The sequence below is a fragment of the Aotus nancymaae genome, unplaced genomic scaffold, assembly GCF_030222135.1.
Source record: "Aotus nancymaae isolate 86718 unplaced genomic scaffold, 86718_ANA_hifiasm-v0.15.2.pri h1tg000046l, whole genome shotgun sequence".
In the NCBI taxonomy this organism is placed as follows: Eukaryota; Metazoa; Chordata; class Mammalia; order Primates; family Aotidae; genus Aotus; species Aotus nancymaae.
This window is the reverse complement of record NW_026988460.1, coordinates 31,298,865-31,325,171: the sequence shown is the minus strand read 5'-3', so window position 1 is coordinate 31,325,171 and position 26,307 is coordinate 31,298,865. Positions and strand designations below refer to the sequence as shown.

General features: G+C 42.2%; 1 protein-coding gene across 18 annotated transcripts in view; it reads left to right on the top strand.

Annotated features, from left to right (window-relative positions):
- Nucleotides 1-26,307, top strand: part of KALRN (kalirin RhoGEF kinase) — a 699,137-nt gene that overhangs the window by 290,820 nt on the left and 382,010 nt on the right. For all 18 annotated transcript variants that reach the window (XM_021673991.2, XM_021674000.2, XM_064362131.1 and 15 more), the window contains exons 7-9: nucleotides 2,403-2,594; nucleotides 6,893-7,024; nucleotides 11,199-11,429. In XM_021673991.2, coding sequence (XP_021529666.2) covers nucleotides 2,403-2,594; nucleotides 6,893-7,024; nucleotides 11,199-11,429 — 555 coding nt within the window. The remainder of the gene's footprint in view (nucleotides 1-2,402; nucleotides 2,595-6,892; nucleotides 7,025-11,198; nucleotides 11,430-26,307) is intronic.

The following is a 26,307-nucleotide window of genomic DNA, read 5'->3' as shown; positions in this document are numbered from 1 at the left end:
GCAATGATGACAAAAGGCTGGGTGTCCATAGGATATATCTGGGTACAGGGTAATGCCTTGCTCTTACTGCTATTCTTGCATTCCATCTGGCCAAAGTACACAAGGCCTTTCTCCAGGACAGGAAAACGCAGAAACCTAGATAGATCTGGATAAGGGACAGGGGCATGGATTCCTGGATTTGAATCCAGTTTGGGAGGACAGCTTTTTCAGATACTGTCAATGTCCCACCCATATGGCCTCAGCCTGCCCTGGGGGTCATCTGCAGGTGATTCGCATACAAACTGACAGCTTCCTGCATTTATCTGCAGTGATCACTCTCTGACCTCAGAAGTGTGTTTGGTCTGTTTGTGGATTCAGCTGGAAATGCCAGGAACTTACCCCAGGAAGGACCTTCAACCAAAGATCTATGGGACTTAGTGCATCAGAAACCCAGATTCCTCACCTCTCAGTGGGACAGCTCAGAGGTGTGTTTTATAGTTTCCCAAAAGTTCTCAACAGGGATTGAACCCGGGTTGCTCATAGCACTTAACACATCCATTATTCATTTCTCTCCCTTTCCTCTTTGACTTCCCCTCCCTTTCACTATGCTTCCTGGGACCATGCCCAAGTAAACTCTCTCCCCCAAATCTTTGTCTCAATGTCTGCTTTGAGGAGAACCCAAAGTAAGACAATGACAGGAGCAGGAGATTTGAGGGACTCCCCTATTCTTTCCATAGAAGATAAAACTGTATTTCTCTTGAATTAAAAAAAAAAAAGATAAAACTGTCAAAATCAGTGTGTGCTTTCCCCTCCCCCTCCTTTCCTTCTATTTCTAAGTGCAGAGTGGTTTTTCGGTCAGTTCTATAAATAGAGGTTAATTTTCAGTAGAATTTGTGTCCTAACTCAGAAAATAAGACTGAGAATGAATCCAACATCTTTAGAGGATAGTTATTTCCCATAACAAGAATCAGTAATATCCCAGTTCTGTTAGGAAAATGCACTGTGTCAGAAAGGTCTCAGGCCAGACTAAAAAAAGAGATGACACATGGGGGTCATTAGACATCAGGATGGATTTGTGTGGAGTTCTTCACTTAATCTTTTAAACTTCCACAGAGACATTTTAAATTAAGAGAGACCCTATCAACCTGGCCCAGGTTTGGGATGGAGTGCTCAGAGGTCAGGGACAGCTAAGACAAATGGGGACCAGAAGGGAAGTGAGAGAGGAAAATAAAGAATCTTCATTAAAACTACTGAGTATTAATGAACTATACCTGAGCTAGTAGAACCTAGAGAAAATGTTGTTACTGAAGAATATGTATAATCATTTGAGAAGATTTGTAACAAAGGATTAAGGTGCCTCTCTGCTCCTCCTTCATGCAGACATTGTGTGATTAGGAAAAGCTCCCTGTGGTTGCCACTTTCCTGATTGTTTTGACACCTCAGACAACTAACAGGAGATAGCAGTTAAAAATAGCCATAATCACTACTGTCTTATGTTTGTGGGGTTTTTCTTTTGTCTTGTTCTTTCTTTTGTCTTGTTCCTTCCTGGAGCGTTTTTTGATGACCTAATAGGAAACAGCATACATGTTCATGAATTTTTAATTAGCAAGCAAAGATGGAAATGAATATAAACAAAACACGTAAACAAAACACAAAATGACAGGAGACAATAGGCCAAGAGAGCCCCTCCTTGATGCTTTTAGGGTACCTACAGATGCCTTTTGGGATCAGGTGGGGAAATCCTCCTAAATCAAGCAGGAATAAGAAAGGGCTTCATCGACCTTATTATTGGCCTGGAAAAGTGAGTGGCTTCAAATGCTGTCTTTATTTAAACTTTGTTTGATGACCAGTGCTTCGGCTCTTTTGTCAGTGCTGAAGGAGGTAGGAGGAAGGTGGGGACATCTTTGCTAGGTGATAGGAAGATGAATTACCATGTCTCCTTTGCCCTCTTCGATGAGTACTTCTGCCCTGTTGTATGTAGGTGGCAATAATGCCCTGGGTACAGCCCTCTCCTGAGCAAGAGAGATGTCTCTGCCTCTGTTAGCTTGTGCCCTTATCTGAGCCATCACTTCCAAAGAGCGCTCTTGGGAGTGATATGCCATCCCCGGGAATGATCTCGTATGATGGTTGTGAAGATTACATAAAGGTAGTCCATGTAAAGTAACTGCTTAAAGTACATTAACAGTTGGCACAAAATCTATGCTGGTTACCCACAATGAAAGGTCCCTGCTATCTACTGAAATTGAATTGTAGAAAAAGATTTCCCTTGGGCCAAAACCAAATACACTAATATAGCCTGTACCAGCCTCTCTCACTCAGACTTTTTGTTTTGGGTAGCTCCCTTCCCCAAATATGCACCCCACAAAAGTGCTCATTGTATGTCTTTTGAGCTTCCCCACTGAGCACTCTCCTTTGCTTTCCAGAATGCCTATGTCAACATCAACCGCATCATGTCTGTGGCTTCCCGCCTCTCTGAGGCTGGCCATTATGCCTCACAACAAATCAAGCAGATCTCCACCCAGCTAGACCAGGAGTGGAAGAGCTTTGCTGCTGCCCTGGATGAACGCAGCACCATCCTCGCCATGTCTGCTGTGTTCCACCAGAAGGCTGAGCAGGTAAAGCCCAAAAACCCACAGCAGCTGCTATTGGTGAGAAGGGTTGGGCATGGGCAGGGGAAGGCTAGGTGGGAGCACACACGTTCTATAGAGAGCTCTGCCTGTCTTTTTGAGACACTGAAGACCCTGCTGAGTTGTTGCAACAGTAACCTATGTTCTATCACTTTCATGACTCCTGTGTGCACAAAGAAACACTGGTAACTCTTGGTGACTTTGCTTGTCATACAAATAAGAGGGGACCCAGAGTCTGTTTACATTTTGCTTGGTAGTGGTTGCGTGTGCATATGTGCATATGTTGACTGTCCGCTTAGTGTGCATTCTCTGAACACAGATCAAAGGGGTGAATGTAAAATGATCATTGAGGTGCAGAGAGCAGGGGGACACTAATTTTATATGAAGCATTTGCTAGGGATAATAGTAATATAATAATAATATAATGGATCAAGATAATAATTACTTGTACTTACTAAGTGGCCAGGCATTGGCCAGTGACACTGGCTAACCCATTTTACAAAGAGGAACACTGAAGCTCAGAGAGATTAAGTGATTGACCTGCCTAAGATCCCACTATGTGTTGGAGCCTGTCTTGAACCAGCTCATAGAGAGACAGTTAAATTTTCAGAAATTTTATGAGCTGATTATGACATTTAGCCATTGCTTAATTATTTAGGTTTATAATTAAATATGTTATGATAAAGCAAAGTTAATAAATACTCAAAACTCATAATTTCCTGATTATTTTACCACATATTGTTATTACCTATGTTCTTGAGGTCATTTTTATGTATTTATTTTTTTCTATGGTGGAAATACCATAGAATTGTGTGCTGTGTATGGATCATCTCTTCCCAACTCCATGTTGGTGATGTAACATTGGTAGCTTAAAACACACCATAGTAGGAGTTTCATATTATAGAAATTATCAGATGCTACAAACCAGGGATTGGTTTATTGCTTTATTGTTGCCTAGAGTCTTAAGAAAATGAGGGAGAAAGTGTTTTAAAGTGCAGACTGAACTTAAAAACGTACTCTGTGTATAGCTCTTACACTATGAGTAACACACAAAAATCAAGGAAATATTCTTCCAATGTTAAAAAAAAACTGTTATTTTGTTCAGCAATGAAGTTGCTGACATCCTGGATGAACAAGTGATATTCTGGCATAAGTATTCAGATGTTTTTCGTTTTTGTTTCACTCCTTAACATAGTGAATATATCAATCAGCATGTATGTCAGAACTATACATGTTTGTCAGTTCCAACCATAGGTCAAAAGCATCCTGTGAGAATCAACCGGCTACATTAAATATACAATATATAGCATTGTATATGTTATTATTCTCTGTAAGTTGCGGGATATACATTCTTTATATCGGTAGAATTTGTAAATGCACTTACCTATGTATGTGTAATATGTAGTCATAACACACATACATATATGTGCTGGTTGTTAAACATTTACTAACGCACCACTGCTAACATCACACAATCTATGAGTAGATAGGCTTTCAACTCAGGTGTGTTTTATACTAAGCCTGTGTTCTTAACCTCTGCATTTCTTTCTTTGCATCACATTTGGGTAACATAGGCCAGGGAGAGTCAGACACCTGGTCACACCTTAAATCTCTCCCTCTGTTACCCTGTCTAGCATGGAAGGCAACACAGCATAATTAAGAGTCTAGACTTTAAGGCAAGACACATGGATTCTGATCCCAGCTCTACCATTCATTCACTCTTGGGCAAGTAATGACACCATTTTGAGCTTGTTTCCTCATCTGTAATGTGGAGCTAATCATAAATGCCACAGGGCTGTGCTAAGGATACAGCATGAGAGATGGAACATGTAAGGTGCCTCATATGCTTACTAAACAGTGGATATTCCTACTATGGGTATTTGCTCCACATGCTATCCTGGTATCTTTTTATTTCCTCCGCTTGTGTCTGTTTACACCTGAGAACTTCCCAAAGACTGACATAATACTTATGTCAAGCATAACCTTATGCTTTGAGAGGGATTTGGCCATATCTTTTTGTCGCTGTTGTTAAAGTTGATGGTGGTAGAGACTGTTAGTGACTGGTTCATTCTTAGGGCCATGAGAATATTGATGTTCAATCTCCTGTTCTCTCTTCAACGTTATCACTTACATACTTTGTTCTAGGTTTTTACAGATTGGTTAAGGAAGACCCACTGCTTCTCTCTTTGTCTCTCTGGCATTATTTCCTTGAGGTGAACATTTTGTGGGATATGCTACAGGACCCCTGTTAGAATATTGCAAAGAAATCCCAAGGGCCTTGAAGGAGTGCTCCGCCATGATCGACACAAGAATGTCAAGTTGCTCCCAGGGTCATTTGTAAAGTATTTATTGGCGGAGCAAAGAAGCTTCTAAGATTTCAGCATGTATTGTTTAATCTGATACTGGATGGCACCTGGCACTCTTCCAGAATTGCTAAGAAATGGCCTAATGTGTTACAAAACATACAGAATGAAAAGTCAACCATAACAATCAACAGGTCAGGGACTGAAAGCTGACAGTGACAACAAAACTAGAATGCAAGCAGTTGCAGTGCCAGAACTGAGGAAACAGCAGAAGTGCACGTTTATGTCATATTTCCTGACTTGGACTGGTTTGGATCAGAAGCAATTTTATTTGTATCTATTTTTTAATGCAATTTCAGCAGGTATTACTAGTCCTTCAGGGACACTCATAAACCACTCTTCTTTTTAATGGGGAAAAAAAAAAACTGACTCAAGGCTATTTTTTTTCGTGTGTTTATTTAGGCAGCTCTTTATTGTCCTCATATGGGCTGTTCTTGGCAATGGGATAAAAAGATATTTAGGCAATTAATTTAAATGGAGCTGTGCACCTAGGCAAGAGGAATTGTAGACAGAACGATTCCAGACTGTTGGGTGAATCATTTGCATTTTTTTTTTTTTTTTTTTTTTGAGATGGAGTTTTGCTCTCGTTACCCAGGCTGGAGTGCAATGGTGCGATCTCGGCTCACTGCAACCTCCGCCTCCTGGGTTCAGGCAATTCTCCTGCCTCAGCCTCCTGGGTAGCTGGGATTACAGGCACGCGCCACCATGCCCAGCTAATTTTTTGTATTAGTAGAGATGGGGTTTCACCATGTTGACCAGGATGGTCTCGATCTCTTGACCTCATGATCCACCCGCCTCGGCCTCCCAAAGTGCTGGGATTATAGGTTTGAGCCACCGCACCCGGCCCATTTGCATTTTAAAGGTGCATTTTTCCACCCTATAAATCTGAGTGTTTTCAGTTAGCTCACCCTTTGTGCATGAAGACCCATAGTCTTCCATAGTTGTTAATTTTAATTTTTAAATAATTTGACGTCTGTCAAGATCTATGTCTACATATCCCTGGATGCAGTAGGTGTAGCATAGTCTTTCCCCCTAGGCTGCCTCTCTCGCTTCCACTCCTCAGAGGACTGACCCAACAGTGGGAGTCCTGTTGAGGATAGTCTCCATCACCTGTGGGAATGGTCTCTACAAGTTCCCTGGAGTTCCTGGTGCTCCGGTGTGAGGTGTTTTTTGCTTGTCTTCACAACTGGATGTACACACTGTAAAGCACAGGTGTGGAACATCTTACGTTACACACAGCCCCTCACATATACCTGTGAGTATGCATGGGACAGGAAGCGCTAATGTATTCGTGGAATGGGGTGAGCTGTTTCCATACCTGGACATTACAGTTTGTGTGTAGCCACAACCTATTAAACGTCTGACGACTCATCTGCCTCCTACAGTTTCATAATAGTCATTTTTTTTTTTTTCCAGACGGAGTCTTGCTCTGTCACCAGGCTGGAGTGCAGCGGCGCAATCTCAGCTCACTGCAACCTCCGCCTCCTGGGTTCAAGTGATTCTTCCGCCTCAGCCTCCTGAGTAGCTGGGACCACAGGTGTATGCTACCACACCCGGCTAATTTTTGTATTTTTAGCAGAGACGGGGTTTCACCATGTTGGCCAGGATGGTCTCGATCTCTTGACCTCGTGATCCACCTGCCTCGGCCTCCCAAAGTGCTGGGATTACAGGCATAAGCCACCATGCCCAGCCTCATAATAGTCATTTTTATGGAGACTATACTTCCTAAATGGGTGCCTGGGTCTGATTTCTTACTACAGGTTAGTGTTTGTAGAATTAGAAAACTCTACCCTCTACAGTGTTCTCCGAAGGCTTTCAGAAATCCTGATGTTTCTTCCCAAGGTATCTGATCCTCTCTCCATAATCCACCCAACTCCCCACCCTCAGTGCTCCCCCACTGACCCACCTGATATCTCCTTCCAGTTCCTGTCTGGAGTGGACGCCTGGTGCAAGATGTGCAGTGAAGGTGGTCTGCCATCCGAAATGCAGGACCTCGAGCTGGCAATCCACCACCACCAGACCTTGTATGAGCAGGTGACCCAAGCCTACACAGAGGTGAGAATGGAGCAGGGCAGCCATGGGTCTTGGGCATGTCTGCATGTGGGTGGGTGATAAGGGCACTGGCCTGCGCACTGTGAAATAGCCTGGGTGGGACTAAGAAGAAGAGAGGCTGTTTTTCTTTTTTTAGTGACATCTATAAGAACCTTGATCTGTGAACTATGGTGTCTCCAGTCAGGAAACAGAAAAAAATTGGGGCTATTATTAGGCACCACCTTGTTGCACTCACATTCATTCCCTCCCTCCCTCCCTTCCTTCCTTCTCTTTTTCTCTCTCTCTCTCTCTTTCTTTTACACACACACACACTATATATATATACACACACACACACACACACACACACACACACACACACTATATATATATATATATATACCTGCCTCATCCTGTGTGTGAAGACTGGACTTTCTCCTCTTGGGGGAGGAATATAAGGAAATGAAGCTGCGCTTCTCTGGAGTTTGCTTTCTGGTTGGTGAATGGACATGTTCGCACTAGCCCTGCCACCTTTTTATGAAACAACTCGTTAAAAAATATTAATTTTAATACTGGAAGATCCAGAGGAAATCACGTAGGGTGGAGATAAGTGTTTGCAGGAGCAAGAAGCTTCCATGGATATGAAGGACAAAGGCTCTTCCATTGACCAAATCAAAGGCAGGGGGGTTACTGCAAAGTTAAGAAAGGGGGGTGGGGGAACCTCTTAACAGTCCTCTCAAAGTAAAAGGTAACAGCTACATATGTATATCTGTGTACATATACACAAGTTAGTAGGTTTGTTAACTGGCATGAATTCTGAGAGAGGGGACTGAGAGATGGAGGGAGATGGGCTGATTAAGGAAGCTGGATGAGAAGAAGTGAATTCATATCCAGCGATGTGTTTCCTCTGGGGCAGGATTAGTTAGAAGAGTGTTAAAATGGCTTCCTGGACTACCTGCATCAGACTCACCTGATACAGATTCCTGGGTCCCACCCCAGACTGAATCAGAATGTCAAGAAGTGATATTAGGAACCTACATTTTAACAACTATTACCCTTGGTGAGTATGATGCACATTGAAGTCTAAGAACCAATGGCTTCTAGGTAAGAGTAAGGGTTTTTGCCATAGTCAAACTGAGTTTGAATCCTAGCTATCCTATTTGCTAGCTGTGTGACCTCAGGCAAGTTACTTAAACACTTTGAACCCCGTTTCATCTGTGAAATGAAAGTGGTAACACCTGTCTCGTAGGCTGGTGTTGAGGTTATAAAGGTAATACATGACAATTTGCAATTGCAAAAATACGGAACCAGCCTAAATGCCCTTCAACCAACAACTGGAGAAAGAAAATGTGGTATACGTACACCATGGAATACTACTCAGCCATAAAAAGGAACAAAATAATGGCATTCGCAGCAATCTGGATGGAGTTGGAGACCATTATTCTAAGTGAAATAACTAAGGAATGGAAAACCAAGTATGGCATATTCTCATGTATAAGTGGGAACTAAGCTGTGAGGACACAAAGACATAAGCATGATATAGTGGACTTTGGGAACGTAGGGGGAACACATTAGGTATAGTGCACACTGTTTGGATGATGGGTCTATCAAAATCTAAGAAATCACTACTAAAGAACATATCCATCTAACCAAACACCACCTGTTCTGCAAAACTATTTAAATAAATAAAATCATTGTACCCAACAAAAAATTAAAACAATGAAGATGAAGGTAATGTATGTAATGTACTTGGCCCAGTGTCTGACAGCAATGAGTACTAAAAAATGGTAATGTCTTCTGTCATCGTAGAAGGCACAACGGAGGACTTATGAGCCAAATCTGATTTCATCAGCTCTGATCCATATGACCCAGTGCTTTGTCTCTTAGAATTGTGCCTCTGCCCATGGGTCAAGAATCTTTAAATTTACTCTTTGCAAAATACAAACACAGAGAGTACAAATGAGATTAATATTATACTTTCACATATGTGAGGTATGGGTGTAATTATACATATATATACAATATTTCTCTCAATTAATTATCAGGCCTTAGCATTGTGAGACTTAAACCTTCCCTTCAAGCCCGCTTCAGAGGCCAGTGAGCTGTCCCTGCTTCATACAGATATGGAGACTGAGGCAGAGGATTGGAGCTCAATCGGGGTGGATTTCTAGGATTTGGGCCTCCATCTCTAACCACCCTGCCCTGGACATAGCATGGTGCCAAAAGACAGCATTTGCTCAGAATTTCAGGAAGAGAGCTCTCCTGGGTTTAGCCAAAGACAAGGATATTTGTCTTATTCATGACTCTGGTGGGCATCACCTCTGCATTGTTTATAAGTCACTTCCCCTACCCTACTCCCCTGGCAGTCAATTATGGGAGATGGGGATAGGGGGATTGGGTGGGTAGTAGTGGTTTACTCTCCTGGCCTCTGCTGTTTTCTATCCCAGCACCCCTCTTACCCACCCAGCCTTGAAAGCATTTCTGTGACCCCATGAGCAGGAGTAACAGTTGCTTTTGTATTCCTGGACCCCCAGCCACGCTATTATCAGGGGCCAAAGGAGGGGTGAGGGGAGGATGCAAACCTGGCAAACAGCTTCATCATCAGAGGTGTGGCAATAGAAGCACACCTCATTCCCTGCCTTGCTAGTGGGATAAAAGACCATTTTCTTCTTCAAAGGCCTTCTTTTGGGGAAGACTCCACGCCAACTTTGACTTAATTGGTAACCAAATTTGGAGACTCAAAATTTTTATCAATTCCCAGTCATCCCTGTTTTAAATTAAAAAGATGCATGTTCTGTTGGGTACCCTGCCAAGCACAGGAGGGCCACAGGTATTGATTGTATGATGCCACTTTCCAGGATTATTGATGCCTGTGATTGTGCCAGGACTCCAATGAGAAGAATGGCAGAGAGTCTCATCTCACTTTTTTCAGACTGAGGGCGAGTCAACCTAGGAATGTGGATGGTGTGTCCACAGACTAAGTGTCCCAAGCTTTCTCTGCATGTTCTAGAAAAAATGGAGATTTTACTGTTTTTTTTCAGGAGAAAGAAGGGGTATAGAGTGAGACCAAAATATTTCAAAAGGATATAGACAAAAGAAAGAAAATGGCAAGGAAATAAAGAGAATGGGAGAGAGACGATGGTGATGATGGTTGTATTAGTCTGTTCTCATGCCACTAATAAAGACATACCTGAGACTGGGTGATTTATTAAAAAAAAAGAAAAAAAAAGAAGTCTGATGGGCTAACAGTTTCACATGGCCAAGGAGGCCTCACAGTCATGGCAGAAGGTGAAGAAGGAGCAAAGTCATGTCTTACATGATGGCAGTCAAAAGAGTGTGCTCAGGGGAATTGCCCTTTTATAAAACCATCAGATCTCATGAGACTTATTCACTAACATGAGAACAGCATGGGAAAAACCTGCCCCCAGGATTCAATTACCTCCCACCAGCTTTCTCCCACAACATGTGGGGATTATGGGAACTACAATTCAAGATGAGACTTTGGTGGGGGCACAGACAAACCATATCAATGGTGATGATGATGAAGATAAAATTGGTAGGCAGTATCACATGCCAGGCCCTATTCTAAACACTCTATGTGTGTTAACTCATTTAATCCTCACTACGACTTTATGAATTATGTACATAATTATCCCTCTTTTACAGACATGGAAACTGAGGACCAAGGGGGTTAAATAACTTGCCTCTTATCACACATCTAAAAGTTTGGAGCCAGATAGAGGAAATTGGGAAAGAAAGAGCAGGAGAGGGTTATGGTGGCAACTTATATTGACTTCATTTCTGAAATGAAGTTATGCTGTCTCTCCTGGTGTGAGTCAGTTAAAATATTTACCAAGTGCCTACTGTGTGCCAGACACTGTTTTGGGCACTGCGGGGAGAGCAGCAAGCAGGCAGGGTCCCTGCCCTCACAGAGCTGAAATTCAGGAAGGGAGAGAGTCTCACAGACAACTTTCCAGCACAACAGCAACTCCCCTATCCCAGGATTCCAGCTTCTCTGCCCTCCACCAGGCTGGAGGCTGGGCCCTATGGAAGCTCTGGCTGGATAGTTGTCTGGGTGTGGGAGGCCTGAGATTCTCGGAAGGCCTAGTCAGGGACCCTCAAGCAGACTCTTCCTGTTTCTCTCTGTGCCCTGCCTATCACTCTTTTCCCTTAATCCAAACTTCTCTCTTTCCTGCAGGTCAGCCAGGATGGCAAAGCTCTGCTAGATGTGCTGCAGCGACCCCTGAGCCCTGGGAACTCCGAATCCCTCACAGCCACAGCCAACTACTCCAAAGCAGTGCACCAGGTGCTGGACGTGGTGCATGAGGTGTTACACCACCAGCGACGGCTGGAGAGCATCTGGCAGCACCGCAAGGTGCGACTCCACCAGCGGCTGCAGCTCTGTGTCTTCCAGCAGGACGTACAGCAGGTAACAGGCTCTGAGTCCCAGTGCTCATCATCCATTCTAGGAGTCAGACAAAGCTCAAGTACCTGACCTAGGTGATCAGGCTTAGAAAAGCCCAAATTTATAGAGGGAAAAATGGAATTCAGCTCTCAACTGCTCCATAGAACCCCACCAAAACACAAAACAAAAACTGGACCTGTGAATTACATGTTTCTTGCCTAAGTGACTTTATAGACTCGCCTTCTCACTATGTGGTGTTGGAAAGGGAGACTCAGTCTCAGGAACTGCAATTCCTCATAGTCATATGGCACCTTTTTCTTTTGTTTTGTTTTGTTTTTTTGGAGACAGAGTCTCACGCTGTTGCCCAGGCTGGAGTGCAATGGTGTGATCTTGGCTCACTGCAACCTCCACCTTCTGAGATCAAGCAATTCTTATGCCTCAGCCTCCCAAGTAGCTGGGATTATAGGCATGTACCACCACACCAGCTAATTTTTGTATTTTTGTGGAGACGAGGTTTTACCATGTTGGCCAGGCTGGTCTCGAGCTCCTGACCTCAGGTAGCCTGCCCTCCTTGGCCTCCCAAAGTGTCAATATAGGTGAGGGTTAGGGTTAGGGCCAGTATGGCACATTTTTCTTTTGGTGAGCTTGATCCACACTCAGGCAATGATTGTTAGACAGCCCAGAGGTACAGGGTTATCCGAGCACTGTCAGGCTTAGACCCCACATGTGGTCCATCTGGGATGCAGGTGGCCTGCCAGAGTGGGAATGGAGTGGGGTACAGGGACCTTCAGAGGATTCCTTGACAAGGTTGGACCAGGAAAATCAGATTTAAAACATAGGCTGTTGTTCAGTGTATGTTTCATGATTACAGGTTATTTCTGACTTTGTAATTTTTTTTTTTGTATTATGACATTAGTATTGGCTTTTTCCTTTACCACTAATAATAAAGACATAGTTATGTTTCTGACCACAAAAGGACAGTCTTACTATAAATGCCCTTTCAGATGAAATTGCATTCTTTTCTCCTTGTACTTTCTCTGTTTCTGTCTTCCGGGGAACCCTGAGACCTTTGCTGGAGGACTGATACACTGGGTCAGGGGGAGCTGGTTGGGAGATGGGGACTGAGATCGAGGCTCACTGTCATCTCCCTCTTAGTTCACCATAGGAGAACTGAGGATGGGCTTAGTTGTCCTCAGATGGGCTCTGCAGAGGAGCTGCTGGGGTGGACGCACTTGTGTTCAAACACCTGTTTAACTTTTCTGTGGCTACCGTGCAACTCCAAGATTGTACATGTAAAATAATAATTTGCTCTCCTTTCATTCTTTTGTGGTATCAACCAGATATAATTCAAGTATAATCTAATGTATTTACTGTATTATATAATAAAACGTAATCCACTATATATTTCCAGTGTAGTGAAATGCACATGGAAAATTGAGAACAACTGTACATGTCTTTGGAGTATTGGTTCCTTTCACAGCTGTCATTAGAGGAGCCTCTGGTGCTGGCCGCCTAAACTAGGCAGAGTGGAGAGAGAGTTGGGCATTCTTATCTCACTGACTGTGACAGCCTCTGAATAGGAGGATAGTCACTGTGCAATCAGTCCTAGGAGCAGATGGGCCTTCCGGCATGTCCCAACTTCTTGGGCTGCCATAACTCCTTTGCAGAGTCCTCTTCTGACTGGAGCATCAATTGAGTCATCAGAGGAAACACCTTGATCCCAAGAGAAATGGGCACTGCTGATATGCTGGCTGTAGTTCTGAAGCCCTCGTGGGGCCTGCTGGGAATGGAGAAGCAAATGAATCAGTTGCTTACTCTTGCCATCTGGAGCTATCCTGATAAATACATCATCCCTGAGCACAGGAGACCACAGGGGACAGTCTGTGATTGAGAAAGAGTGAGGTGCCAGCCTCTGAAGGCACAAAGGAGAGGCGTTGCTATTTCAGTGAACTCTTCGTGACTCTCAGGGATAATCTGGGCCATGAATTGTGCAGTATCCATGGTATCCTCTTTACCCTTGTGCTGATTTTACAGCTGTCGTCCTAGAATGGGCTCTGGAGAGCTGCAGAGGGGCTGCCAGGAGGGTAAGTGAAAGGCCTTGCCAAGCAGAGGGTGGCATTCCAGACTTCAACTATCAGGGAACTGCTGTGATCTGACTTTTCTGTGGCCACCATGACATCTAAACTAAAGCTAAGAAAAAGTATAACACCACACCTGTGGCTGTTCTACATCATGCTTTTAAAAATGAGAACCTTTCTGAAATTAAGACCCTATCAGTTCATTACTTTCTTGTTTGTAAATCCATGAGCATGGAATGATTTTCTATTTGTGTCCTCTCTTATTTCCTTGAGCAGTGGTTTGTAGTTCTCCTAGAAGAAGTCTTTCATGTCCTTTGTAAGTTGTATTCCTAGGTATTTTATTCTCTTTGTAGCAATTGTGAAGGGAGTTCACTCATGATTTGGCTGTCTGTCTATTATTGGTTTATAGGAATGCTTCTTATTTTTGCACATTGATTTTGTATCCTGAGACTTGCTGAAGTTGCTTATCAACTTAAGGAGATTTTGGGCTGAGACAATAGGGTTTTCTAAATATACAATCATATCATCCGCAAACAGACAATTTGACTTCCTCTCTTCCTATTTGAATACCTTTTATTTCTTTCTCTTGCCTGATTGCCCTGGCCAGAACTTCCAATACTGTGTTGAATAGGAGTGGTGAGAGAGTGCATCCTTGTCTTGCGCTGGTTTTCAAAGGAATGCTTCCAGCTTTTGCCATTCAGTATGATATTGGCTGTGGGTTTGTCATAAATAGCTCTTACTATTTTGAGATACGTTCCATCAATACCTAGTTTATTGAGAGTTTTTAGCATGAATGGGTGTTGAATTTTATCAAAGACCTTTTCTGCATCTGTTGAGATAATCATATGGTTTTTGTCATTGGTTTTGTTTATGTGATACAATAAGTTTATTGATTTGCATATGCTGAACCAGCCTTGCATCCCAGGGATGAAGCCGACTTAATCATGGTAGATAAGTTTTCTGATGTGCTGCTGGATTTTGTTGGCCTGTGTTTTATTGAGGATTTTCGCATTGATGTTCATCAGGGATATTGGCCTGAAATTTTCTTTTTCAGTTGTGTCTCTGCCAGGTTTTGGTATCAGGATGATGCTGGCCTCATAAAATGAGTTAGGGAGGAGTCCCTCTTTTTCCATTGTTTGGAATAGTTTCAGAAGGAATGGTACCAGCTCCTCTTTGTACCTCTGGTAGAATTCGACTATGAATCCATCTGGTCCTGGGCTTTTTTTGGTTGGTAGGCTATTAATTACTATCTTAATTTTAGAGCTTGTTATTGGTCTATTCAGGGATTTGACTTCTTCCTGGTTTAGGTGTATGCATCCAAGAATTTATCCATTTCTTCTAGATTTTCTAGTTTATTTGCATAGAGGTGTTTATGGTATTCTCTGATGGTAGTTTATATTTCTGTGGGATCAGTGTTGATATCCCCTTTATCCTTTTTCATTGTGTCTATTTGGTTCTTCTCTCTTTTCTTCTTTATTAGTCTGGCTAGAGTTCTATCTATTTTATTGATCTTTTCAAAAACCAGCTCCTGGATTCATTGATTTTTTTGAAGGATTTTCATGTCTCTATCTCCTTCATTTCTACTCTGATCTTAGTTATTTCTTGTCTTCTGCCAGCTTTTGAATTTGTTTGCTCTTGCTTCTCTAGTTCTTTTAATTGTGATGTTAGAGTGTTGATTTTAGATCTTTTCTGCTTTCTCCTGTGGGCATTTAGTGCAATAAATTTCCCTCCAAACACTGCTTTGGCTGTGTCCCAGAGATTCTGGTACATTGTATCTTTGTTCTCATTGGTTTCAAAGAACTTATTTATTTCTGCCTTAATTGTGTTATTTACCCAGTAGTCACTCAGGAGCAGGTTGCTCAGTTTCAATGTAGTTGTGGTGTTTTTGAGTGAGTTTCTTAATCCCGAGTTCTAATTTGATTGAATTGTGGTCTGAGAGACTGTTTGTCATGATTTCTGTTCTTGTGCATTTGCTGAGGAGTGTTTTACTTCCAATTATGTGGTCAATTGTAGAATAAGTGTGATGTGATGCTGAGAAGAATGTATATTCTGTCGATTTGTGGTGGAGAGTTCTGTAGATGTCTATTGGGTCTGCTTGGTCCAGAGCTGAGTTCAAGTCCTGAATATCCTTGTTAATTTTCTGTCTCATTGATATGTCTAATATTGACAGTGGGGTGTTAAAATCTCCTGCTATCATTGTTTGGGAATCTAAGTCTCTTTGTAGGTCTCTAAGAACTTGCTTTATGAATCTGGGTGCTCTTGTATTGGATGCAAGGAATCCCAATGCACTATCTGTTTTTCATTCTCCCCTAACTCCTCTATCTTCCCATGTATGTAAAAGGACTACTTCTAGGCCCAGATAGACCTGAATTGTGGGGGAAAGAACAAGGAGTCACTAGATTCTTGCTCTTTCTGGGAGATGTGAATTTCATTCTATCTTTCCTTAGCTAGAGCAACTGTTTTCAGAGCATCCCCTGCAGGCAGGCCACCTTGGACTGCCTCCCCTTCTTCCTCACTCTCTATTTTTCTCAAGAATGAGTCTATCTGATAGCAAATCCAAGAGACAACACTCTTTGGTAGATAGTAGGTAGGATTTGCAAATAAAACACAAACACAGGAATAATCTCCACTGATTGTTTAAATCATATAATTCCATGTTTTTGTCTTTTAGTGTGACTTTAACCCTCCCACCCCTAACCTCTATTTTTTTTTTTTTTTTTTTTTTTTTGAGACAGAGTTTTGCTCTCGTTACCCAGGCTGGAGTGCAATGGCGCAATCTCGGCTCACCGCAGCCTCTGCCTCCTGGGTTCAAGCAATTCTCCTGCCTCAGCCTCCCTAGTAGCTGGGACTACAGGCGTGCACCACGATGCCCAGCTAATTTTTGTATTTTTAGTAGAGACGGGGTTTCACCATGTTGACCAGGATGGTCTCAATCTCTTGACCTCGTTATCCACCTGCCTCAGCCTCCCAAAGTGCTGGGATTACAGGCGTGAGCCACCACGCCTGGCCCCAACCTCTATTTTTAAATTATAAAATAATTCTAGTTTTCCTGTAACAAATAAAAAATATGCCAGTTGACAGAGGCCTGTCACAGTGGGTCACGCCTATAATCCCAACACTTTGGGAGGCTAAAGTGGACAGATCACTTGAGGTCAGGAGTTGAAGACCAGCCTGGCCAACATGGTGAAAGCCCATCTCTACTAAAAATACAAAAATTATCTAGGCGTGGTGGCACACACCTGTAGTCCCAACAACTCAGGAGGCTGAGGCAGGAGAATTGCATGAACCTGGGAGGCGGAGGTTGCAGTGAGCTAAGATTGTGCCACTACACTCCAGCCTGGGTGACAGAGCGAGACTCCATCTCAAAAAAGAAAAAAAGAATTAAAAAAAGAACACGTCTATAAAGTGTTTTGGCACACCTTCTGTATGAACAGCTTTGTGCTAGACGTTTGTGGTCTCTGCCTTTGAGAGTAGACACATACACCCCAGGATATATTAATGGCACACAGCTATCTGTGTTCAGAGCCAAAAAACCAAACAACAGTGAGCTTATTGGAGTCAGGGCAGAGAGAGTTCCCTCCAGTTGGAGTGGGCTTTGTACCAGTCCTTGGAGCACGGGTCAGGGAGATGGGGGTGATGTTCCTGGGAAAGACCAGAAAGCAGAGAACTAAGTTATAGGCAGGGCAGAAGGATGAGGAAATCTAACTGGACCCCTACTCCTGGCAGCAATAATGGGAGATGAGGCTGAAAGGTTAGGGAGTGGTCTTGTTGGAGTGAATAGGTCAGTGACACATTCGAGGCTCTTATGTCTTGTTTTTAAGCAGTCTGGTCAGGTGAACTGGGGAAGAGCAGTGATGTCCGAATATATCTGCCTTGGTGACTTCCATTCTGAATTAATGAAAATTAATATTCATTTAAAGTCCATTGTTCCTGTACTATAAATAGATTTTACTTGCTTCCCTCAGTTTCTCTGAACCCTCAGGTGGAAAATTACAGCTTTTACTATGTCAACTCTAGTTTGCCGAAGACTATCTGAAAGGGATTTGACTGTAATTTTCTAAAAACTCCAAATAGTCAATCTTTTACTAGCTCCAGTGATTATAGTCTCTTAATTATACTAAACCAGTTTGGTCATTGTATAATCCAGTTGACAGTTTTGCATAATAGAATATGAGCACTTCAGGTTGCTCTCAGAATGATTAGTTATTTAAAAAAAAAAACAAAAGTAACCAGAACGATGTCAGGTCTAGAAACTAACTCTTCCTATAAGAAAGAAGGATTAAAACATCTAAAAAGGAAAGGGTCAGGACATATTCTGCACCTCGTTAGATCAAGGAATGCACTCATGGGGGAACCATACGTGCAACAGGTTACTTGATGGGTACATTGAGAAGAGGATTCAAATATTGGAGGGATGATTGGATACCAACCCTGAGATTTTGTTACATAATTAAATGTGTCTTTAGAAGTTATATTATTCAAAGCTCAGGATTCATCATCTTTATGAGTAAATATGATTGAATATCTAATCTCTTCACTTGCCTTTTGTTTAACGTTCCATCATTGTGAGGCAGAAAAGAGTTTTGTTCCTGTCTTTCTGATGAGAAAATTAAGGCTTAAAAAGGTTAAGTAAACTCACCTAAGGTCACACAGCTAGTGGCAGATCAGGGATTCAATTCCAAGTTCACCTAATATCAAACTCCATCCTCTTAGCCTCTCTACTATACCATATGCCCTATGCTGGGTGATGGGAATAGAGACACAGATCATGCCCTTGAGAGATTTATAATTTAGTGTCAGAGTATCACTGGTCAAAGTGTCCTGATAAATTACTTGATCCCACAGGATGAGACTTGCCTAACATCATGTAGCTGCTGACAGCTGAGATTGATCTCAAACTACCTGTCCAGTAAGATTCAAGAAGGTAGTCCTACTCATACCCAAAAACCTTTTCCAAATACTTTCTCTAGCTATTTGTCACTAACACAGATTTCCCCAAAACAGACACTACCCATTCTCATTTATTTTTCACAGTTATAATTATGTTAACTTAGCGTTACTGATGCTATTCTTTGCAGCATATATCTTGAATAATATCCATCTGCCCATGGCCATAATTAGCAGTTTTAAAGTTCTCAGATAAGTTTTTTTTGATGGTGATAATCTAATCATTCAGATATTTTTCAAGTAGGTATTAGATGATTCTTTGGGCAGCATGAATGCCCAGAAGGAACACAAGATTGAGACTCTGCTGAGTTGGTACAGATCGAGAGGGAGGCTCCTGCTTGTCAGGGTTGCTTTCTGATTGAAATGAAGAGAGGGAGGGAAACATTCCCATCTGCCTTTTTAGTGTCCCTGATCTTAGAGGAAGCACTCCATCCCTTTCCCTGTGGTAGGAGGCTAGTACAGAAGACTATGGGTTCCAGTCCTCCCCATGTGTTCCCTAGTCTCTGCAGGGCTCAGGAATGAGCTAGAGGCTTGCCTCTGGTATGCTCACATCCTTCCTGCCTGGAACCTCATGGGCTTCTAGTACCTTTTCTTCCTGGTTCCCCATTTTCCTTGCTATACTCCAGCCACTCTGTTCTCTGCCCTACTTTCCTTCTTGCCTCTCTGCCTTTCCCCACCATGGGCTTCTCCCTTGATGTTTACTTTGGTATTTACTTTGATTTTGTGAATGCAACCTCTGTCCTGACTGAAGAGTGGTTCTTCAATGGTGAGCACCTTCCAAGGAAGGACCTGGGCACCTCATCTGGCAGGGGTGGGAGATGGGGCCTGGGGAGGCATTGAGAAGTCTCTTGCCAGGAGATACTGAACCTCAGGGCTTTATTGATCCACAGCAATTTTTAACATGTTTAATGTCCTCAATTCCTGTTTTATTGTTATATTAACAAGTAATAAGACAGTGACCATCCAGGGTACATTTTTTCTGACAGTCCCTATCCTTAGCATGTCCTTGATCTCTACATGCTAATTCTGGTGCCTTGAATACTAGGCTAAAGAATAAAGAACTCATACATGATTACTGATGTGATGCTGTTGAAGGATTCATGTAATCAGAGTAAAGACTTGAGGAAATCTAGTGCCAGTCTGGGGCTGAGTTGGGGTGGGAGGAGACTGGAATCCATAGGCATGGTGTGTGGCCATAGAGCATGAACAAGGGTAATGGGGCAAGTGTAGGTTTGAGAGCTTTTTTTGGGGAAAAAAAATGGCTAAAAGTTATTTTCCATTTGTTATAGAAAATGAGGGAGGCATCACATGTGAATATATAACTATATTTTTCAAAGTGTTGTCCTTGGACCCCTGCATTAAAATCATCTGGGCAGAGTGGAGGGCTCTTTAAAAACAGATCATCAGGCCCTGTTCTACATTTCTTGATTCAGAATTTGGGAATGAAGTGGAGTCTATAATATGAAAAGAACCCCAGGTGATTCTTAAGCATTCTAAAGTTCAAAACTGCTGACAAGAGTTTGAAGCCTTAGTGTTAAAAAGTACAGTGCCTCCAGAAACAGGCAGCAAGGCACCAGGCAGAGGAGGTTCTCTCATGGAGGTGGGAGGACTCAGCCTCCACTCTCCTGGGAAGGGATGGGTGCAGTCAGGCTGGGGCTGGAGGGGCCCAGGTTGGGGGCAGCTGAGATTTTGGGTCTCTGGACCCTCAGCTGGCTTCTGCCCAACATCGAGTCTGCCAGGAGACAGGATTGCAGCTCTCAGAGGAAGCATAGTCTGTACATCTGCTAATGAGTTTCCACTGAGCCCTCTCAGAAAACTAATGGCTTCTCCTGCCATAGCAGGACATTTATTTTGATCATACTTGTTCCAAAGAGGGGATGGAAAATGAGTTGCTAGTAACTGGGCATTTCAAGTGGTGCCTGCATGCTCTCCAGTTGCAACCAATGGGGAGCTGGGTAGTCCAGGCAACCTAGGAGCTGCTCCCCTTCAGACTAGTTCTTAGTGTGCTGTGTGAGGAGACAGAAATAATCATGTGGTAGACTCTCCTGAGTGCTCTTTGCACTGTGTATACTTGAACCTTTAACAGAATGAAATGTCTTGCAGGTGCCTGATGGCTTATAAATGCTCCTTCATTTACCTCAGAAAAATGACTTTCTAAAGGGGCAGGGAGCTAGGGGCTGAGAGGTAGGAATTAAGACAGGGGAATTCTTCAGTTTACTTAAAATATCAAACATCTTGTTGTTTTACCCCATGGATCAAATTATGACACAAGCTGAATAACGTATTTCAAATAAGATGACTTATCAGAGAAAGCCAGGTGAGGGATCAGAGAGTTAGGATTCTGATTCCACATATGTTTGTAAAAAGTCTCCATTTCTTTTCATGATTTTTGTCCTTTTCACACAGGAAGTTTTCAAATTATATTTGTTATTCACTTACCCATTTATTCAGCAAATACTCTGAGAAGAACACAGCAGCAAATCAAATGAAACCCCTGTTCACATACAGCTTACAGTCAGAGGGTGGAAATAAAACAACGCCCAAACCAAGCAAGTATGCCATGTGTCATATGGCGATAGCTGGTGATGGCGATGGCTGGCGATTGTAGAGAGCTGAATGAATGAGCAGTGGGGCCTGTTTAATAAGAGGTTCTGGGACTGGGCACTGTGGCTCATGCCTGTAATACTGGCACTTTGGTAGGCCAAGGTAAGTGGATTACCTTGATCTCAGGAGTTCAAGATCAGCCTGGCCAACATGGTAAAACCCTGTCTCTACCAAAATACAAAAAAGTCAGCCAGGTATGGTGGTGTGTTCCTGTAGTCCCAGCTATTCAGGAGGCTCAGGGATGAGAATTGCTTGAACCCAGGGGGTGGAGGCTGTAGTAAGCCAAGATTGTGCCATTGTACTCTAGCCTGGGTGACAGAGTGAGACTCTGTCTCCAAAAAAAGAAGAGGTTCTGGCTCATGGAATGGTACCTACAAAGTCCTTAAGACCCGAGTGGTTTCCCGCTAGCTCAGATGCCTTCATGGCCACTATACAAAGATTGTTTGTTAATAGTTCTCTTCAAAAGGCCATTTTCCAGCCAGGTGTGGTGGCTCACACCTGTAATCCTAGCACTTTGGGAGGTCGAGGCAGGTGCATCACCTGAGGTCAGGAGTTCAAGACCAGCCTGGCCAACATGGCAAAACCCCATCTCTACTAAAAATACAAAAAATTAGCCAGTTGTGGTGGTGTGTGCCTGTAATCCCAGCTACTCAGGAGGCTGAGGCAGGAGAATTGCTTGAACCCAGGAGGTGGAGGCTTTGCTAAGCCAAGATCATGCCACTGTATTTCAGCTTGGGCAACAGAGCAAGACTTCATCTAAAAAAAAATTCCTGCTCCTTGGCAGTTAGACTGTCTCCTGTGCTGAAAAACATTGCATCTTGATTGAATGCTGGTTGGAATAAACACAATTAGATGAGGAAGAAAGGGGGTGATTAGGGAATTATGCATAATGGCTGTTAGGTTAGCTTTCAAATCTAGTTCAGGATGTGAATGTCTCTTTTGGAAAAGACTGTTCTGGGAAAGGACTACTTTCTGGTTGAAAAGTCAAGATGGAGAAAGGAAGATCTTTACAAGTTGTTTTAAGACTGCCTGCCTGCTGTAGTGGCAAGGAGCCTGGGCTCACCAGTACTATTATCCCTAATGATGGCATTCCTGAATGGGATGGCAAAATTCCTCTCAAGATAAGCAGGGCAGGACCTCAGCCACGTATGCACTTGGCAATTCATGGCTATGAACAGTCATTGTGTATCTTTTGAGTGCGAGATGCAGGCAAGGATGCTGTGTGGTAGAGGAGAAGGAAGGTAGGATACAAATGGTGAAAAACCCATGCTCTTTACCTTCCTCTAGGAACTACTTACCTGCCAAGTGGGGCAGTGAAGAGGGTGGAGATGCACAAAGAGAGAATTTGAGTGCAGACTGAGATAGAGTTACAGTGGGAGTGTAGAGCAGGAGTCTTTCACTCCAAAGTTCTGTGTTAGAGAGGTTAGTTTGAGTTCAGTTCAATTAAACATGTACTAAGCAACCACTCTGTGTTGAGTACCACACTGCATCCTGGGAGTACAAAGAGGTTGGAGTCTAGTGTGAGAGACAGGCCTGTGGGCAATAATTGTGGTTTGAACAGAATCAGAGAAGAGAAACACCCACTCCAGCCCAGATGGATTATTAAGGACTTGAGACTTTCCATAGCCAATGATTTTGAGGCAGAGCTTAAAGTGTAAGTAGGAGGTAGCCTGGGAAGTGGATACACGAAAGGAAAGGATATGGGAAGTGAAGGGAGAAATAGAGCAAAGCTTAGGAGATGAGAAGCAGCTTTTAGGGTGCTGTGGGGTGAGGCAGGAATTCATTTGAGGTAGGGTTAAGAGGGGGGTAGGGCCAGGCACGTGGGACTTTGTATGTCAGCGTAAGGGGCTGCTGAAAAATTATGCCCCAGTGAAAAGCCATTTCAAGAATGCATGGGTTAATTTCACTTAAGTCTGAGGGTATGCCTTTATTTATTTATTTTTGTATAAATATACGGGGTCCAAGTATAATTTGTTATATACATAGATTGCATAGTGGTAAAGTCAGAGCTTTTAGGATATCCATCACCCAAATAACATATATTGTACTCATTAGGTAATTTCTCATCAACCACCCCCTCTCCCTTTCCAGTGTCCACTGTCTAGCATTCCACACTCTGCATCCATGTGTATGCATTATTTATCTCCAACATATAAATGAGAACATGTTATATTTGTCTTTCTGTGCCTGACTTGTTTTACTTAAGATATTGGCCTCCAGTTCCATCCATGTTGCTGCAAAAGACATGATTTCATTCTTTTTTATGGCTGAATAGTATTCCATTGTAAATATATACCACATTTTCTTTACCCAGTCATCCATTGATGGATGCTTAGTTTGAAGTTATGTTGTTAAAGTGGATTTGATATTCCTAACTGATTTGTTATTGGGGTTCAGCTAGATTAACAATTTATAATTTATTTTTAAGTTTTATTGTATAAATTACTTCTTTGAAACTAAAAGCACATGTTACTGGAATCTGATTGACAACTAGTATTGAGTACTATTTCCCATTCAAATTTAGGGGCACAAATCACTGACATTTATGCCCCTGAGTATCCCTTTCTTCCATGCTCATATGCAAAACAAGAGCATGAACATGGAAAGGGAAAAAAATCTTAAGGAAAAAAAAATGTTATGTCTTTGCTACCCCTTATAACTCTTTCACTCCTATACCAGTGACTAGTTCTACCTTCCACTCAGTTGTTTGAGACATGCCTCTGGGAGTCAGGCTTACCACCTGCCTCTCCATCTCCCTCATAGCCAATGACCAAGTTTTGGCAATTCTTTCCCCCAACCTGTCTATCCATGTACACTGCCATTGGCTTTGCCTGCGTCACCATCACCTCTTGTCATAATTTCTGCATCCTGTTTTCCCCTCTCTACTCTTGCCTTCCCCAGTTGATCCTCCACAAAGCAATCAGAACCTTAAATAAATTTTTTAAAAAATTTTTTATTTATTTATGACAAGGTCTTATTCTGTTGCCCAGGCTGGAATGGTGATATCATGGCTCACTTCAGCCTCAACCTCCTAAGCTCAGGAGATCCTCCCTCCTCAGCCTCCTGGGTAGCTGGATCTGCAGGTGTACACCACCACATCTGGCTAATTTTTTTGTATTGTTCTGTAGAGACAGGGTTTTGCCATGTTGCTGAGGCTTGTCTCAAATTCCTGGGTTCAAGCAATCTACCCGCCCCTGCCTCACAAAGGGATGGGATTACAAGTGTGAACCACTGCACCTAGCCAGTCAGAGCAATAATTTTTAACTGAAAATGAAATAGTCTTTATCCTCCTTGCAACCCTTCAGTGGCTCTTAGGATGAACACTGGATTCTCCCATTCAGCACATCAGGGTTCACCACAATCTGGTTCCTGCCTTTTCAGGGTCCATTTTATACTTATCCCCTGTGCAAGCCATGCTGGTCTTTTTAATTCCTACTTTGGTTAAATCCTACTCTCTCTCAGATCTCAGCTAAACCTCACTTCTTCTAAGAAGCCTTCCATGATCCTCTGGCGAAGATGCATTTGACTGTTGACACTTTTCACCTTTGCAATGAATGATGAATTGTGTGATTTAGTGTCTAGTGCTTGTTACCCCTATAAGACTGAGTTCCTAGCATCAGGCCATGCCTGCCTTGTTTACTGCTGCACCTCCACCTCTAGAGGTGCTATAGTGCCCGGCACTAGGGCACAATAAGACTGTCAAATAAATATCTGAATATGTGAATACTTATATACCTACATATGCTTCTCTGCTGCCTGAGGACCCCTCAGACAAAAACAAAAAGATAAAATCTCCCAAGTTGGAGATGTTCAAATACCAATTCAGAGCCATCAATAGGTATGAATGACTATCATCTTGTATACTCTGACTATGATTGGTAATTGAGTATTTTAAATATGCCTTGTAGATGAGGATAAATCATTCAGGAATAAGATTATAAGGAGTACCTTGATGGGTACTTGTACTTAGGTAGGGTCCAGGTTTTGGCTAGAAAGTCAATTTATTCTTTAACCAGTGATGTTCAGATTCTGGGGCCTGGTTCATCTTAATGGAACTCACTAGAAACCAACAAATATCCAGAATTTCAAGCCACCTATACATTTATAGTGTGTAATACAGTTGTCAGGTACTGCTGGTGACTGCTCAGGAACACATTTCTCTGGTTTGCAGGATCTGCATGGAAAGTCAGATTGTACTTCCGAGGTTGGAGTACATGGAATCAGGGTCAAGTCAGATTGTACTCCCAAGGTTGGAGGATGTGGAATCAGGGTCAAGACAGTATGTGGTCTAAACACTTGTATCACACAACAATGGCTCTAAGTGAACTGTCTGAAATAAAATAGTCAGAAATTAGAATATCTAACAATACTTCATATATTGACTATGTTTATCTAGCCTCAAGTACTTTTTCAGTCTGGATTACTAAAGTCATTTTGTTAATTTCCTAAAGTATTTGCTTTTTGATTTGTTAAATTGATTTCTGCATAGCTCCTGAATTTTTGTCTAGATTGCACATATTTTTCCTACAGCTTCAATTCTAATGGTAGAAATTGGACTAAATGATGGTACTATAACATCATAGAGCAATCAAAGTTATGTTAAGATGAAGTAAAAAGCCTCTCAAATATGAAAGAAATAGTTTTTTAAGTGATGAAGGCATAGCCAATTAAGTAAAACTAGGTGCCACTAACTGAAAATATATTGACATTTTAAAGAAAGTGGAGTAACTTAAAAAGGAAACAAATTGCCTTTTAAAAAATGTTTAAAAATTGTGAAATCATTTTTGGGGAGTGCAAACACTGTATGTGGGTAAACTAGTAGGTGAAAAATATTCCTCTTCAACCAATTTGCCTCAGAATAACCAATTTTCTTAAAGCTAGAGATAAAAAATGAAATAAAATAAACTCATGAAAACATTGCCAGACAAGACAAGCAGGTCATACTTAATTGCTCAAAACTAAATTTAAAAAAAATGTAGTCTGAAAAATCTGTTATAAATTCCAATACGTTTATAAATGACCACCAGTAGTTCTTTTATATGCTGAAAATTATCCTCAAACCTCAATTTGTTCTCAAAAGGGATTAATGGAAGTTTATGCATTGAAATTCTAAAACTTTACTAGACTTGTCACATAATATAGGGAAAACTTTGTGACTACATGTATTTACCTTTGACCTTGCATGCTGGAGCTCATAACTCCTGTTACAGTACAGAATTGTGAGATCTAATTGTGGCAAGCCAAGTAAAAATACATTCTCCTGATTTTTTTTG